Below are 16466 nucleotides of genomic sequence, written 5' to 3'. Positions count from 1 at the left end.
CGAGTAAGCAGCCACACGAACATGCCCTGCCCTGCAGGTGGACGAGAGGGTCGTCATCACCTTCAATAAGATAATCCCATTTCCTCCTTGCCTTGTCTATATGCTACTTTGTTCAACTCTAAACTCCATGTCACTTCACTGTATCCACATACTCTCTTTCACCAGCTACAAATCCCTATTCTCCCTAGCCATCTTACTCCTCTCCCGAATCCTCCCCCCAAAGACCACCAACAGGCACGGCACAAGCGTCAATGCAGCCCCAATGCCACCCAGCAGACTCGCCGCAGGTCCAAAAGAAGAATTCTCTAACATCTGAGGCGCAACAAACACTAGCACGCCTCTCATCAGATTCCGCGCGAACCCCTGCGCCGCGAGCGCAAAGCTCGCGTACACGTGGTATGTGGCGGCCAGGTAATTGAAAACGGCGAAGTAGATGAAGAAAATGCCCATTGTGAGAGGGTGACGGCGATGGCGGGGAGGAACCAGGGCGTTTGGTATTCGGATGTCCAGCCGAACATGAACAGGCCGTGAGGAGGAGCGTGCTCTCGATGCAGCTGAAGTAGAGCTGGTGTTTGGGGATGGAGTTCCAGGTGACGGTGGTGCTCATGAATTGGGCTGTTTAAAGCTCGCGCTCAAGATTGACCCGGCCACGGCGCCCCCCGTGAGCTGCTATGCGTGTAACCTGGGGCTCACGAGCGACGTCGTCTCATCCTCACAGCTCTACCAGATGTCGGTCTATAGCAGTGCAATCTCAGGCTGTGCTTCTTCCGACGACTTCGGGTGTTGGTGTGTGCCTTGTCCAATGTGTCGGCGGATGCTCTGTCGACGCTTGCGTTGGGGAGTCTGGCGGTCGTGGAGCGGATGATGGAGACCTCTTGTCCGTGATAGCATTCCATCAACATTTCGTTTCAGCTGGTCTATGTGGCTGATACGGAGCGCTGCAATTGCTGGGCGAGGCCTTAGGGGTCCTAAAGAACATTGTCTCTGTGTATTTGGCGTCCACCGCCGAGGGAGTTAATAGAGGCGTATGGGTATGTTTACGGGGAGAAGCATTTTAGAGAAGTTGTGCTTTCGGATGGGGAGGTGCACCGGTAACTGCGATACTCATAGCAGAGTATCGCCTCAGATAATTCGGTCTAGCAGTGTTTCAACCAAACCAAGTGAGCCATCCTCAACGTCAGCTGAGCTGATCAGACCAGATCTTTTCGGGGTCAGACTGGGCTTATGTTTGCCCGGGCCGGGGTTCTTCGTATGTCTTCTGTCCTACCTGGGCTGATTACCGAGTATTGACCCTCCTTTTGTTGCCCCCAACTACCACACTCTGCCCTTGAGCCATGAGACACCCAGCAACAATGTGAGTCTGGATTCCTGCGGTGCATCATCTCATGAACTGTCTTGCATCAATCATTACCTACCTCGTGAATCTCGTGTATGCAGCAGACAAGCCTCGGGCGCTTAGGCTTTATGACCAAGCCACCAGCGTCTCCCAATAACCTTGTCTGCCCGCTCGAGGTAGCGTGGAGAAGAGCGCCACCGCCAGCACACCTCCTATTTGCGGCTACGAGGCTGTGGAGCAAAGATGCCATTTGCTGCTCATTATCTTGTCGTCTGCAATCATGCTGTGAAACGGTAATCCAGTGGTCTCAATATGGTCATGGACGCAAAGCAGACTGTGCTGCGCCTTCTTTCTGCTCCATTATGGTCAAGGCACTTGACGAGGCTGATTACACGGCCAGGAGGTGTTCCAGTAGGCACCTATTTATTGACCAGCCATCGTCTCACCTTCCTGCTTTTTCTCATCCTCGCTGAACATCAATCAACATCGAAATGCACGACCCCTGGCAAAAGCTATCCGAATGGGAGCCTTTTCGCGTGGATGCACTGGGGCTGATCACCCTGCTGGGTGCGGAAGATATCGACACCTGGGTTGGCCGCCTCGTTCCTAGCCGCTGGTTAGAGTACATGCCCTTGCTGGCCATGTACGTGATCGCAGCAGACCGATTCCGACGCAAAACGCCTTCATTCCTTCTATACAATATCTCGAAGGGCATCCATACAACTGATTGCGCTGCGTGGTTTACCCGATGGATCCAGTGTCAGAATTTCCAGACAACAAGGAGCATTGTATACTGGGAGACAGTCAAAAGACCTAGAAGCCAGGTTGCTGATCATCTCACAGCGGGAGCTATCTCTTTTGTCGTGACAGGCTTCTTGCTCATCATGACGGTCCTCTCGTACGATCTCTATGGAATTGCGAATGTTGTTGCGATCATCGCGACCATCCTCACAAGGGCATATATTCTTCACGCAAATCGTACGACAATCGATCATTCAATACCTGGATTTGGGTCCGGGGGAAACACCGAGAAAATGATCATCATTACGCCGGACGCCAAAGTGATCTCCATGTTCATTCCCAACTCCATCATCGTCCCTCTATTCATTCAAAACCCCGAGCCTAGACCCATGACGCTCTATAAAGCTGCTCGGTGGATACACTGGCTCGCGTTCGGAGTTCACGTCATTACCCTCGGTATGGCGACGCTCGCTACCCAGATTTATACCGTCAGTGTAATCATCCTGTCCTCAATTCTCATCTGCGCTGGTTTCGGCTGCGCGGACATGGCCCGCGCTAAGCTCGTGCAGATAGAATATGGCGACACAAGGGCTTATACCTGCTGGATTGGCTCGCACCTGAAAGCCACGGTCTTTGAATGGCCATCGCATTTTGAGTTCCGGAAGATAGGCCGTGGGACGTGGGACTTCCGAGACAACACTGACCCATGCACCCACGAACAATTATCGACAAAACGAATGGATCTTTATGCGTGGTTGAATCTGACACCGGAGGAAGAGGATAGTCTGGAGAAATGGGACCTGCTGCCGCATAAGCGAGGCAGTGATTCTTCGTGGAACGAGGACTTCAAAGCGAAACAGGAACTGGTGAGGGAGCGATGCCCGAATATGTGGAGGATCAAGCAGAGTATCAGCCAAGCGTACGAGGGTAGGGGGTCTGTGTTGGTAAAGCAGGATGACCGAGCTAGTGTCTCCGGTGCCGGTGGTGCTGTGCTGCCATTCTATCAACCTTCAAATTCTCCTTCGCACTCGGCGCCCTAAAGTAACATCAGATGATGATGATGATGATGATGATGATGATGGATGGTGAATATACAAGTTCGGTCATCCGGGGATTGTAGTGTACATTTCCTAAAACGGCTAGATCCGACTCCGCACTTCAGACTCTGGAGCAGCAACTGCCGAGTCTTAATCCTTTACCCGCGCTCACTATGGCAGACGTGACATCTTATCACATCTCTGGTCTCTCTTCTTCTTTCCAATTCGTCTGTCGGATAGAAGAACGATGACTAGGCTCTACAAATATGGGGTCTGACGTTGATTTGGCGAGTCGCAAAGCCAACGTCTCTCCCCAGATTCAGAATGCTTCCCCGCAAACTCATGAGACCGAGCGAGACCACCCTCCCTGGTGAGCACGGTTTCCCCCAATAACAAAACAGGTCAATTGATAAGCAGCCTAGGAAGTATGCTCTCGTTGTGTCCGCCGGCTTCTCGGTGATGTTCACAACCTGCGCCTTTATCTTTTCCTAATGGCGTCTACCAGTCTCTATACGAGGAGATGGCCGAATCTGAAGGCAATCCATTCACCGGAAGCTCCACTGCCCTGATCAACCCGGTCGGTATCCTAGCTATCGCGTTGATGTCCATGGGCGGGCCGTTCGCCATGCACTGGTCAAAAATCTACTCACCCCAAGCTGTGATTTTCGCCGGCGACTGGGTGTTTGGCATCGCATACATCCTGTCGAGCTTCATTCATGGCACTTTGCCCTGACGCAGGGGGTCCTCTTAGGAATAGGGACTTGCCTGGCTTATGTGCCCACGATGAGCGTCGCCCCGACATGGTTCGATAAGCGGCGAGGCCTGGCAATGGGCGTGATCATCTCGGGGTCTGCAGTCGGAAGCATGATTTGGCCTCCTGCTCTTCGGGCGTTGATCACACATCTGGGATATAGAAATGCACTCCGCATCTCAGGGTGCATATCCCTGATGCTCGTCTCTATTGCTGGGTGCGCACTTGCCTGGGAGCCAAAATTCCACGAGCAAGTTCGGCTCCAGACACAAGGCTTCCGACGAAGAAGCGGCTGGTCCAAAGCGCCTATGGTCAACTACCGCGTCGCACGCTCAAAACGATTTCTCGCGCAGGGGCTAGGTTGTTTCCTGCAGTCTGCGGGCTACTCAACGCCGCTATTCTTCTATGCCGCTTATGCGAGTACACTAGGGTACAGTGCCAACACAGCAGCGAACTTCATCACGCTCAACAATGCCTCAATTTCATCTCACGCATTGCGATCGGCTACGCCGCTGACCGCTACGGCCGCATTAATGCGCTGGTCGTCACGACGCTCCTAAGTGCAATCGCCGTATTCGCCTTTTGGATTCCGTCTATATTCCACACTCCTGACGCGGATGTTCCTAAGAGCAGTGCCGACGGCCTCTTCATCGTCTTCACCATCCTCTACGGCGCCTTCGCCAGCGCATACATCTCGCTCTTCCCAGCTTCTCTGATAGAGCTCTTCGGAGTGCGGCACTTTACGAGCGTAAATGGTGCTCTGTACCTCATTCGAGGCATGGGTGCATTGATTGGAACACCACTGACGGGGGTGTTGATTCCAAAGGATGCGCTTACTTCATCGTATATATATGAGCGGGCAGGTATAGTGGTAGGAGTGTTGCTGATGGCAGCGACATTAGCTTCTTTTGGGTACGTATTGAGGCGAGCTTGGGGTCCGCTGGGGGCTGGAAGTGGAGGGCGTAATCTTGTTGGCATCATGTGTCATGGTGATCGAATGCTGTGTCTTTGTCAGGCAGGCCTTTGTTTACCTATACCGCACTTGGTGCCTGAAAGCCAAGGCCACATTTTGCAGTTTCGGTCGGACCCAGCTGTCAACACACAAAGTCACAAAATATAAAAAAAAAATACTAAATGCAAGCTGTGCTGCGTAGCGACCATTAAAGAGGGTGTGTCTCAGATTTATCCGCTTATACTAGATAGCGAGCTCCGTCTACAAAGAGAATTCCCCGTTTCTCTGCTGGACACTGCCCTGTTGGTCAAAGCAAAAGTGCCGAAACCACCGCCCAACTTCAGAACGACGCTCACTTCACCAACCTTCAGTCCACTGTCCTGTATTGCTTTTTGAGGCAAACAATCAAGTCATGATCCGATAGACCATTTTATTTCTTTTAATGATATGACCATCTGCCGCCATCTTGAATATTTCCAAATCTACGCTTGACTACAGCTACCTTTTACCCCCCTCGTGATATTTTTCGCTTTCGGAGTCCCGCAAAGACTCTGAAGGCAGCCCGGCCGCTTCGACCATGGAAGAGCAGGTAAGGATACCTGCAGAGCTATTTCTTGCTTCAGAAGCGATTAAGCACTTTATTCCGGAGACATTGAAGCGAAGAAAAGCAAATCCTTCGAGATCCCAACCCCGCCGTCCCCCTCGTGTGCCCCTCTTCGGCCATGACGCATGTCATGTTTTGCAGCCTCAAAAATGAAACATCGGCAACTTCTAACTCATGTCTTATCTTCTAGGTAGCAAACGCCATAGAAATCGCCGGGAACCCAACCTCCGACACCACCCTCAAGTCCCAAGCCTTCGACTACCTCAACCAACTCCGCACCGATCCTTCAGGGTGGCAGGTCTGCCTCTCCCTGTTCACCAAGGACCCGCCCCAGTCCCATATCGTCCGCCATGTGTCGTTAGAGGTTGTCAACAGCGCCGCCCAGGCTGGCTTAATTGACCTGCAGTCGCTTGGGTTTGTCCGGGACGGCTTGCTTGGATACCTACGTCAGGTGTACGGCCGCGAGGGCACGAACCCCGACCCGCCCAACATCCAGAACAAGATCGCCCAGACCGTCACCTTCCTCTTCTCCGCGCTCTACGGAAATGGCTTGGAGTCGTTTTTCGACGACCTCCTGAGCCTTACGCACAAGTCGCCCTCCAGCACCACACGGGACAACCCGCTCGGTATCGTCTTCTACCTCCGTGTCATCAACTCCATCCATGATGAGATTGGTGACGTGCTGGTGTCTCGATCCCGCGCGGAGCAGGACCGGGCAAACGCGCTGAAGGATTTGATCCGTGTGAGGGATATGCAGAAGATCGCTAGTTCGTGGCAAGAAATTCTGTCGCAGTGGATGGACGGCAATGATCTTATTGTCGAGATGTGTCTGAAGGCCGTCGGAAGCTGGGTGAGCTGGATTGATATCGGGTTGGTGGTGAACCAGACGATGCTCGATTTGCTCTTCCAGCAGCTGAGCCGTGCGCAGAAGGCGGAGCTCCGCGAGGGAGAGGACAAAGTGCGGGATGCGGCTGTCGATGTCTTTACGGAGATCATTGGCAAGAAGATGAAGGCCGAAGACAAGATCGATATGATTGCCTTCTTGAACCTCGATAATGTTGTCGCTCAGATCTCCTCTAGTCCTCCGCTCTTCGCCAACCGATTCACGTCCAAATACGATACCGATCTTGCGGAAACGGTCGCGAAGCTGGTTAACACCACGGTAACTGATATCGTGCGTGCTCTGGAGCAGGATACGGTGTCCGCCCTGTGCAAGGAGAAAGCCAATGGTCTGTTGCAGGTGTTCCTTCCGCACATCCTACGCTACTTTTCCGACGAGTACGACGAAGTTTGCTCCACCGTCATTCCCTGCGTGAACGACTTGCTTTCGTACCTGCGAAAGGTCGCCAAGGCCAATCCTTCCGTCGCTTCTCAACACTCGTCCATCCTCCTTCCCATTCTCAAGGCGATCATCCAGAAAATGCGATACGACGAGACCGCCTCCTGGGGTGACGACGACGATCAAACCGACGAGGCGGAGTTCCAGGAGCTCCGCAAGCGACTCGGAACCCTGCAGCAGATTGTTGCTACTGTCGACGAGAGGCTTTACATGGAAGCTGTGTCGGAAGTTGTGGCGACCACATTCGAGAACGTGCGCCAATCCGGTGCTCAGCTGGACTGGAGGGACTTGGACCTTGCCCTGCACGAGATGTTCCTGTTTGGAGATGCTGCTACCAAGACTGGAAGCCTCTACAACAAGGGACAGCCTAGCAGCCCATCTGCGGAACGACTGATCGAGATGATGCTACGCATGGTCGAATCCGATATTCGATCTTTCACTCACCCAGCGACGCAATTGCAGTACATGGAGATCTGTGTTCGCTACACGACCTTCTTCCACGCTCATACGCACTTGATTCCCGGCGTCCTGGAGAGCTTCCTTCAGCTTGCCCATCACCCTATGAAGAAGGTCAAGACCCGAGCGTGGTACCTGTTCCAACGTCTGGTAAAGCAGCTGCGGGCCTACGTCGGCAATGTCGCCCAGACTGTCGTGGAGACACTTAGTGATTTATTGGTTATCCAAGCCGAACTGCCTTCTGAGAGTTCCGATGGAGACGAGATGTCATCGGAGGATCACGAGGGGTCTGCCGATGCTGTCTTCAATAGCCAACTCTATCTATTCGAAGCTGTTGGCATTATCTGCTCGGTTCCTACTATTACCGCGGACAAGCAGGTCCTCTATGCGCAGTCCGTGCTCTCTCCTGTTTTTGTTGACATGGAGAAGAATCTTGGCTCGGCCAAATCTGGAGATGCCCGAGCCGTGCTCCAAATACACCACGACATCATGGCGCTCGGTACACTTGCAAGAGGCTTCTCTGACTGGCAGCCAGGGACTTCCTCACCTGCCGCTCAGCTCCCCGCATCCGAGGTGTCAGAGGCATTCAGCCAGGTATCGGAGGCCACCCTTGTTGCTTTGGAGTCGCTCAAGGCATCCTTCGATATTCGAACCGCTTCTCGATTTGCGTTCTCACGACTAATCGGAGTCCTTGGATCTCGTATTCTTCCTCAGCTTCCTCGATGGATTGATGGTCTTCTAACCCAAACGTCGTCGCGGGACGAGATGGCGCTGTTCTTGCGCCTTCTTGATCAGGTTATTTTCGGGTTCAAGGGCGAAATATACAACATCCTTGATGCTCTATTGATGCCATTCCTGCAACGGGTGTTTAGCGGAATCGCGGAAGCGCCCTCGGGCACTGATGACGAGATCCACCTGGCGGAGTTGAAGCGGGAATATCTTAACTTCTTGCTGGCCGTGTTGAACAACGATCTTGGGGCTGTTATCATCAGCGAGCGTGAGTTCTCCCTGACCCAACCATGCTTAGTTGTTACTGACTGAAATTTATTAGGCAACCAACCCATGTTCGACACCGTCATTACGACCATCGAGCACTTCGCCAAGGACGCCGAGGACTTTACAACCGCCAAGATGGCTTTCAGTGTTCTTTCTCGGATGGGCAGCGCTTGGGGTGGTGCAGATATCGCTCCTGCAGCCCCGAACGGCGCTGGCGTCACGCAAGTCGCGCTTCCTGGCTTTGGACAGTTCATGATCACGCGCTTCTCTCCGCTATGCTGGGCCCTTCCGGCCACTCCGTCCTTCAACTCGAAGGATGCTCAGGCGAAGCAGGTCCTCGCTGAGGCGGGAGGTCTGCAGCGGATCATCTACAGCAAGACGGGCATGGAGTACCTCGAATACCTTCGAGACCGTGAACTGCCTGGTATGGGCATGGGGGCCGATCTCGTGGAAGAGTACGTGAGGACACTGAGCCGGCTGGACCTGAAGGGTTTCCGGCAGTTCTTCCCGGTATGTTGACTTCCGTTCCACATGTCGATAGGTTGTCGCTAACATTTAAACAGCAATTCATTCAACGACTGAGCGCCTGAACATTCTCGTCATCTATACATAACCGTTTTTCCTTGCCATCTTCTCGATCTGTTCCCATTTCCCTTGGTTTATTTCTCCACTTCCATTCTATTAGATATCCCCTCGGTTTGGTTTGATGACTGATGAATCCCTCTCCCACCCCTCTCTCTCTGTCGGCGGCCCACCTGTCTTACTCCTTCTCGTACCTCTAACGCACGGACCGCCATGATCCACGAATACACGGGACTCGGATAAAAGGTATATAGTTTGTGAGGCATTTGCATGTATTGGCGTTGATATGCAGAGTATTTTCTCTAGCGCGAGCACGAAAAACAGCAGAAAAACGGAAAAGCAAATAGGCTGTATGTAGTAAAGGAGTGATTTAGAATTGAGGAGTTCCATCCAGCCCTTCGCGTGCGGCGTGCTTGGCCAGTGCTTAAGAGTATATTAAGTAGTGGAGTCGGCCGCATGCTCTCTTACTGCAACTGGAGTAGCGGCCTTGCGATCCGATCTACGCCGGGGAAGAGATCAAGGAACCTTCACGTCAACCTTGGAACTTGAGACCCAGCTCCTTGCTCACTGCCTACAAACTTTTTCGCTTCCTCCTAACCTAAGTTGCCTGATCCGCTCTCGCAGATTTGCAGCCAATCGCTGGAGTTGGGTTTCGGGGAGGCTGAGTTCGTGTGCGACTGATGACGAGGGACCGGAGAGCTCGGATGTGGGAGCCTGACCGGCGATCTGCAGGGCTGAAGCCTGAGGTTGAACTGGCAACTGGTCGTATGACCTGGCAGTATGCAGCCGACAAGCTGAAGAATTTAGGCACGTAGGGTACGGAGTACAACCAGCAACATACAGTATTCTCTTTATCTGCAAAGAGAGTTCCACAGCAATACGAGACAAATAAAAAGCCCGGGGGCGCACAAGCACAAGCACAGAGCCACAGGCACAGGAGAAAGTCTAAGACACCCCCCATGCAACATGATGACGGCAGCTGCGCCCTCTGTTTCTGTTTTCCTCCGGCTCGTCTTATGTACTCCGTGACATCCGCCTCTGCCCCTTGACCTGCATCGTCCACGGCTCCTCTTCTTCTTTCCTATTCCAGCTGCGTGGACGGCCTTCCCATCTTTCCTTCTATTCTTCGCGACTATCTCTAGGCTACATCATGGGCGCTTTCAAAAACTTCCTTGAACCTGGAGGTTTGTTGGCCGTGCTATCCCGTTCCCCCTGCCTTACGGATGCTGACCGCGCGTACTGCTACCAGCCATCGCTGCTATCTTCACTGCTACCACCCTAATCAATCGTCTCCGTCGTCGAACCGCCCTGGATAGTCCTTCGGATACACCCAACGTTGAATCGCCCTTGCTTCCGGAACCCGTCGTTGCGAAGGATACCGATGAGGATGGCTACTTCCGGTCCGTGGACAAAGGCCGCACGATCCAGTCGCGGGTGCTCGCGCGGTTCCCGTTCTTGATAGAGATATGGTACTGGTTGCTTATATACTGGGTGCGCTGTGCTTGATGGCTGTCGGGAGAAGGTATACTTACGGGTTTAGATCTATCAAGGCCTACGCGCGATCTCGGCGCGAGCTATCAGCGGCCACGATGACATCTTCGCCAGGGCCGAGCGTCATGCCCTTCAAATCCTCAGGCTGGAACATGTGCTTCACATTGACGCCGAGCTCGCGATCCAGCAATGGGTCCTCAACAAGGCGCACTGGCTCATGCCCATCATAGCCCGCGTGTACTACTCGCACATTGTCATCGGCGTGATCTTCTTCGCGTATACGTACACCTGCCTGAAGCGCGAAACCTTTCGAGCGATTCGTCGGACGCTTGCCTTTGAGAACGTTATCGCCTTCACCATCATCACGCTATGGCGATGCACTCCTCCGCGTCTCCTCCCGGAAGAATACGGCTTCATCGACGTTCTGCACAGTAACCACGGTGGGTCTGCTTGGACGCAAAACAAGTTCCAGCTCACGATCGCTGCTATGCCGTCGCTGCATTTTGGTAACTCGATGTTCATTGCCCTGTGTCTGATCAGATTCAGTCCGCACTGGTATCTCCGGGCCATTGCGCCCGTATGGCCGATGCTGATGGCATTCACGATCGTCGCGACGGCGAACCATTTCATCCTCGATGCCGTTGTTGGAGCGTGCGTGGTCCTAACCGCGTACCGGTTCAACTCTGTCATGCTGAACCTTTTGCCGGTGGAAAGGGTGCTTTTTCGTCTGCTGCGGTTGGAGAAGCCCTAGGTTGTATATATATTCCTATCAATATACAGTCATCATTGACATTGCCGGCATCTGTCAATCATCTAGTAATAGCATCGAGCTTAGTCTAGATGATATAGGATTGCTGGTTCAATAATGGCCCATGACATAGCGAGAGGATGTCCCAATAGTAGTACTCCATAGTAGAGTTGGAGAAGCTCGGCCTACCAAGCTAGGCAAGAATTAGCACCCCAATCTCCAGGATCCGACCCGAGCACATCACCCCATGTCCAGCCCTACCTTAGCAGCAGCTAGACCACTTGGCCTTCGGCTCGGTGAGAGACTTGGGACAGGACGATTCCTTCTCCTCAGTCTCCCCTCACGAGGTTCCGGAGTTTGCCGAGCGGTGCGGAGAACTTACATATATGTATTACAAGTGTATTCGGCCGGTGACGCTGCGGAGTACCAGGTTTATATACGCGGGTGACGAGGCCTGCGGGCATGAGCACAGACCGATGAGCCGCTGTGCATTGACTATTGGAAGCTACGTAGTAATATTGTTTTCTCAATGAGCATGATAGTGCTGGCGATAGTGATCTCGGCGTCAAGTCCGAGCTATTTATGTATGCTGTGTAAATTATGTACTCTGTACTGTATGCTCGGGTAATATCGAGGGGCGGTGAGCTCGTGACCTTGGACCTTGGGGTCTTGGACTCGCATCGAAGCCGATGCCGGGGCCTGTTCCAGGGTGTTTGTGTGCAGGGAACTGTTACTCATGGCTGGCCGGGATCCCTGGGTCTGGCGCTATTATCCGATTGCCTGGGATTGGATTGGATTTGTTGTGACAAGGGGCAAATAACAAAAAAAATCTTATTCTTCGCAGATATTGATCGAAACTCAGAGGAAAGGGCAGGAAAAAAGCAAAGGGGGATCGGCCACGTTCGTAGAGATTCGATTATTATTAGATCATTTGTTATCACCTGATGGGGATGGAAAATCTAGAGGAGAGATTTCAGAATTTTATTTGATTTCGGAGATGAGAGTGAGATAGTTTGGTTGTCTTGCTGATCTGTGTCTCTGTCTGTCTCTCCCCCATATTCTCCTACTAAGCCGTATTACTATTATTTCTCCCTTCTCCACACCATTCTCGCTCTCTCTCCTCGACTTGACTCCTCCCAACCCCTTCCCTTTGTCGAGTGCCCCGTTTGTGTTCCCTTGCTGCGTCGGTCTTTACGTTTTATTTCTTATTTTCCTTTTTTGGCTTTCTAGACTGTGTCTCTGCTATAGAGGATAGACTTTTCTTTCTGTCTGCGTTATGGCCATGACGAGCGTCAAGGAAGCTGTCAAAGAGTCCTTGGTCGGCACCACCGTCGACGAGCCCACTCTGTCCCAGCAGGTCAAGACCAATTTCGTCAAGCACGCCCGCAAGGATGAGGCTACCGGTGAGCTGTACATGACCGAGGCGGACTTTGTCAACGCGATTGCCCCCAAGCACGAAGACTACGTGAGTGTCCCACCCGATGTGTCATACCTTGACCGACCCCAATTGACTCTGGACCTTAGCACAAAATTAAGCGAGAACACTACGGAATCCTCTTCAGAGTCGCAGACAGCCGTCGGTCCGGCCGAATCAACATCCACGAATGGGCTACCTTCGAGAACCTGCTTGCGAAGCCCGACGCCGAGTACGAGATCGCCTTCCGGCTCTTCGACACCGACGGAACCGGCACGGTCAAGTGGGAGACCTTCCAGAAGCTATACAACGAGAACAAGACCAAGGAGAGCATACCCTTTGACTGGAACAGCGAGTGGGCGGCCCTGTACACCGGCAAGAAGAAGACCCGCCATGACATGACCTACCCGCAGTTCGCGCAGATGCTGCGAGGCCTGCAGGGCGAGCGCATCCGCCAGGCCTTCCACGTGTTTGACAAGGACGGCGACGGGTATATCGAACCGGAGGATTTCCAGCGTATCATCCTCGAGACCTCGAAGCACAAGTTGTCGGACTATGTTCTCGAGCACCTCCCGAGCCTGTGCAACATTTCCGCCGGCACGAAGATCTCGTACGCTACCGTGCGTGCGTTCCAGAATGTCATGCGCGAGATGGACATGATTGATCTGATTATCCGTGAGGCGACGGTGAACAGCGACGATGGGAAGATTACGCGCGCGGATTTCCTGAATGCCGCGGCGAGGGTGACGCGCTTTTCGCTGTTTACGCCCATGGAGGCGGATATCCTCTTCCACTTTGCGGGTCTTGATGCGCCGTCTGGTCGCCTGTCGCAGAAGGATTTCTCGAAGGTCATTGATGCTTCGTGGCGCATTCCTGTTGCTGCTGCGGAGCATGCTGCCTCGACTGCGTCGGGTGCTGCGCACAAGGCTGCCGATGCAGGGAAGTCTGTTCTCCACGGTATTCTTGAGTCCGTCCACCATTTCGCTCTGGGGAGTTTGGCGGGTGCGTTTGGCGCGTTCATGGTTTACCCCATCGATCTCGTCAAGACGCGCATGCAGAACCAGCGGTCCAACCGTGTTGGTGAAAGGCTGTACAACAACTCGCTCGACTGCGCGCGCAAGGTTATCCGTAACGAGGGTTTCACCGGTCTCTACTCCGGTGTTATTCCCCAGCTGATCGGTGTTGCTCCGGAGAAGGCGATCAAGCTTACCGTCAACGATCTCGTCCGTGGATACTTCTCCGGCAAGCAGAACGGCAAGATCAAGACCTGGCAGGAGGTTCTTGCTGGTGGTACCGCCGGTGCTTGCCAAGTTGTACGTATCCGCTCCCTAGAAAGTTCATAAACGTGTACTAACTGCATTGATAGGTCTTTACCAACCCTCTCGAGATTGTTAAGATCCGCCTGCAAGTGCAGGGTGAAATCGCCAAGAACGTCGGCGTTGAAGCCGCTCCCCGTCGCTCTGCCCTCTGGATCGTCAAGAACCTCGGTCTCGTCGGTCTCTACAAGGGCGCCAGCGCCTGTCTCCTCCGTGACGTCCCCTTCTCCGCCATCTACTTTCCAACCTACTCGCACCTGAAAACCGACTTCTTCGGCGAAACCCGCACCCACAAGCTCGGCGTCCTGCAGCTCCTGACCGCCGGTGCTATCGCCGGTATGCCCGCCGCCTACCTGACAACCCCCTGCGACGTCATCAAGACCCGTCTTCAGGTCGAAGCCCGCAAGGGCGAGAAGGCATACACCGGTCTCCGCCACGCCGCCGTCACGATCTTCCGCGATGAGGGCTTCAAGGCGTTCTTCAAGGGTGGCCCCGCGCGTATTCTGCGTTCGTCGCCGCAGTTCGGTTTCACACTCGCTGCGTACGAGGTCCTGCAGAAGTGGCTGCCCATGCCGGGCTCTGATCACGAGGTCTCGCCAACGGGCCAGGTTGAGCCTGGTGTTGGCGTTCCCGTCGCCAAGGAGCCCCTGCCTTATCTGAGGTCTAGGAACGCGCTCAAGCTCATCCTGGATCTGGATGAGAACATTGGCCGCGGTTCTATTCCCGATGCCGAGCGGTGGCCGAAGTTCATGAAGCCATCTGCGAGCCAATAGATTCTTGCACTTGGTCGGCATTGGCATTGGCATTTGATTGATTCGATTGGATTGGATTGCATAGACAAGAATGATCTCTGTGATATTGATGTTGAGTGATGTTGATGTTGATTTACTAGCGCTGCTTTTCTTCTTTGTATTTTCGTCTCATTTTCGTCTCATTTTCTATCTTCTTTTTTCTGGGGATTTTTTCGTCTCTGTTGGTTGATTTGGAACGGTCTACATCGGACTTGTTCTTGCATCTTGTTCGTATACTCACATACACTACCCACTACACTATGTACCAAAAGCTATGTATCTATTCTAGATAGATTGGATTGGATTGGGGGGGTTGTTACGTATAGTTGACTGCCGTGCCCGGACCTTTCCGTAGTATCATATCATTTTGTCTGGACATTACTTGAACTCGAATGGTCTACTTGGATTTCCGTATACTGTAAGGATTATATATTTTGTCATGACAAGCGTTTTAGGGTTAGGATGCCGAATTTTGGACATATCCTTGTAGAATAATGACAAGTGTGCTATGTTGAAGTATATATCGTTTGAGGAGATATATGTAGATGTAATGTACAACTATGCTTGAGTGGTGTATGCAATATGCACAGGCGCTGACTGAGACCATGCTATGATGGCATTAGTGCATATACAAAGCAGTCCATTTCTCAAAGACAAATGTCTGTCTAGCAGACTGGATGTCGAGATATCTAATATCCCGTTCAAGATAAGGATGGGTCGAGGAAACTGATCTCGCTTGTTTTGCGAGAAACCCATCGACCAGGCCGAGAGCACAGTACATGCTGTGGCAGATACTGCCCGTCCCCATTTCACTTTCATCCTCGCGGGCAGCTGGAGTGCTTCTCTTCCGGACGGTTGTTGCGGTAGGTATGCAATGATGCCTCGGATGGACTAGAAGAAGCTGGCCTTCCGTTTCGTCTGGTTCTCCCTCGGCGTCGATAGATCCGCCCTGTCTACTGCAGGCGCAACGGGATCCGCATTCTGTTCCTGTGCCGCGGCTTCAGCTTCAGCCCTCGCCCGCTCCTCCGCAGCATGCTTCTGCTTCTGGTGCCACAGCGAGTCTTCGCGCTCGATTTCTCTCAGAACTAGACACAACAAACCACCAATTAGCACTCTAACCCCAAATACCCCTCAAGATCAAAAAGATAGGTAAAACAAACCCTGATCCCATTCCCTCTCAACCGCCTGATTCCCCGTCCCCAGCATCTTCTCAACATCCACATTCTCCCCCCTCTGCACCTTCCCAATGACCTCTTTGAGCAATCTGATCTTCGCATCCGTACTCCGCACATAGTGGCTATATTCGTTCTTCAGCGCGATCATCCGGATGGCCTGCGAGCCGATCAGGAGGAAGATTATTATGTAGAAGGAGGCTGGGTTCCATTCTTTTGATTTTGCCTTGGAGGATTTGTCGGCTGTTGTTTGGCTGGGTGAGGGGGATGCGGCGCGGTTTCGGAACGACTTTGGGATTAGCGATTGCCAGAGCGATGGTTGTGCGATTTTTGGGAGGTGTGCGGTGTTTAGGCGGGTGCTGTAGACGGATGTTTGCGTTCGTGTTCGCGGGAGGGGGAGTTGTGGTGATCGTGATCGTGAGAGGATTGTTGCTGTGGGATTTGAGGGGGCGCTTGGGCGTAGGCGGAGGAGTAGACGCGTAGAGTTCATGCCGAGCGAGGCCATGTTTATTATTAGGTGCTCGGTAGAGTGAGATTGATTCTGCGACGAGGTCAAGTCAAGTCAAGCCAAGTCAATCGAGTCGAGATTCCGATGCGCGGCCCCGGATAATTCTCTTACGCCTGAAAGCCCAGGCAACAAAGTCGGGGAACTGAACCAAAACCCGCTAGTCCGAATCCGGCCCCGTTGCCGCGACAACGCTAGTTGGGTCTCGCCGGGCGGACTCCCGACTCTGTCGCTG

At 53.0% G+C, this 16466-nt stretch overlaps 8 protein-coding genes across 8 annotated transcripts; 5 read left to right on the top strand and 3 right to left on the bottom strand.

Moving 5' to 3' along the window:
- Positions 1-37: 37 nt before the first annotated feature.
- Positions 38-1247, bottom strand: BDW74DRAFT_158416 (uncharacterized protein). Its single transcript, XM_073725312.1, has one exon. It carries the CDS (start codon positions 605-607, stop codon positions 194-196), a length of 414 nt encoding a protein of 137 aa, XP_073581100.1. The 5' UTR covers positions 608-1247; the 3' UTR covers positions 38-193.
- BDW74DRAFT_158414 (uncharacterized protein) lies at positions 1238-3148 on the top strand. The gene has a single exon (XM_073725311.1). It carries the CDS (start codon positions 1828-1830, stop codon positions 3115-3117), a length of 1290 nt encoding a protein of 429 aa, XP_073581099.1. The 5' UTR covers positions 1238-1827; the 3' UTR covers positions 3118-3148.
- A 232-nt stretch (positions 3149-3380) lies between these two features.
- BDW74DRAFT_169569 (major facilitator superfamily domain-containing protein) lies at positions 3381-4918 on the top strand (the record flags this gene model as incomplete). The annotated part of the gene is made up of 6 exons (XM_073727010.1): positions 3381-3484; positions 3516-3570; positions 3620-3793; positions 3853-4176; positions 4302-4777; positions 4885-4918. The coding sequence occupies 6 exons, from the start codon at positions 3381-3383 to the stop codon at positions 4916-4918; spliced, it is 1167 nt and encodes a 388-aa protein (XP_073581098.1).
- Positions 4919-5168: 250 nt separating this feature from the next.
- Positions 5169-8848, top strand: BDW74DRAFT_63137 (Ran GTPase-binding protein LOS1). Its single transcript, XM_073733332.1, has 4 exons — positions 5169-5406; positions 5612-8213; positions 8268-8722; positions 8776-8848. Exons 1-4 carry the CDS (start codon positions 5395-5397, stop codon positions 8800-8802), a joined length of 3096 nt encoding a protein of 1031 aa, XP_073581097.1. The 5' UTR covers positions 5169-5394; the 3' UTR covers positions 8803-8848.
- On the bottom strand, positions 8813-9288 carry BDW74DRAFT_63150 (uncharacterized protein). Its single transcript, XM_073733333.1, has one exon. The coding sequence runs from the start codon at positions 9182-9184 to the stop codon at positions 8894-8896; it is 291 nt and encodes a 96-aa protein (XP_073581096.1). The 5' UTR covers positions 9185-9288; the 3' UTR covers positions 8813-8893.
- A 339-nt stretch (positions 9289-9627) lies between these two features.
- BDW74DRAFT_158408 (phosphatase PAP2 family protein) lies at positions 9628-11171 on the top strand. The gene is made up of 3 exons (XM_073725310.1): positions 9628-9978; positions 10044-10285; positions 10335-11171. The coding sequence occupies exons 1-3, from the start codon at positions 9945-9947 to the stop codon at positions 11034-11036; spliced, it is 978 nt and encodes a 325-aa protein (XP_073581095.1). The 5' UTR covers positions 9628-9944; the 3' UTR covers positions 11037-11171.
- Positions 11172-12047: 876 nt separating this feature from the next.
- On the top strand, positions 12048-14935 carry BDW74DRAFT_63128 (citrin). The gene is made up of 3 exons (XM_073733331.1): positions 12048-12498; positions 12558-13760; positions 13814-14935. The coding sequence occupies exons 1-3, from the start codon at positions 12310-12312 to the stop codon at positions 14534-14536; spliced, it is 2115 nt and encodes a 704-aa protein (XP_073581094.1). The 5' UTR covers positions 12048-12309; the 3' UTR covers positions 14537-14935.
- A 68-nt stretch (positions 14936-15003) lies between these two features.
- Positions 15004-16293, bottom strand: BDW74DRAFT_158404 (DUF5321 domain-containing protein). Its single transcript, XM_073725309.1, has 2 exons — positions 15715-16293; positions 15004-15639 (listed from the first exon to the last, which is right to left on the bottom strand). The coding sequence occupies exons 1-2, from the start codon at positions 16229-16231 to the stop codon at positions 15446-15448; spliced, it is 711 nt and encodes a 236-aa protein (XP_073581093.1). The 5' UTR covers positions 16232-16293; the 3' UTR covers positions 15004-15445.
- Positions 16294-16466: the final 173 nt, after the last annotated feature.

This window comes from Aspergillus multicolor (genome assembly GCF_047715735.1).
Source record: "Aspergillus multicolor strain CBS 133.54 unplaced genomic scaffold BDW74scaffold_24, whole genome shotgun sequence".
NCBI lineage: Eukaryota > Fungi > Ascomycota > Eurotiomycetes > Eurotiales > Aspergillaceae > Aspergillus > Aspergillus multicolor.
The sequence above is the reverse complement of the archived record's forward strand: the minus strand, read 5'-3'. Positions and strand labels throughout refer to the sequence as shown.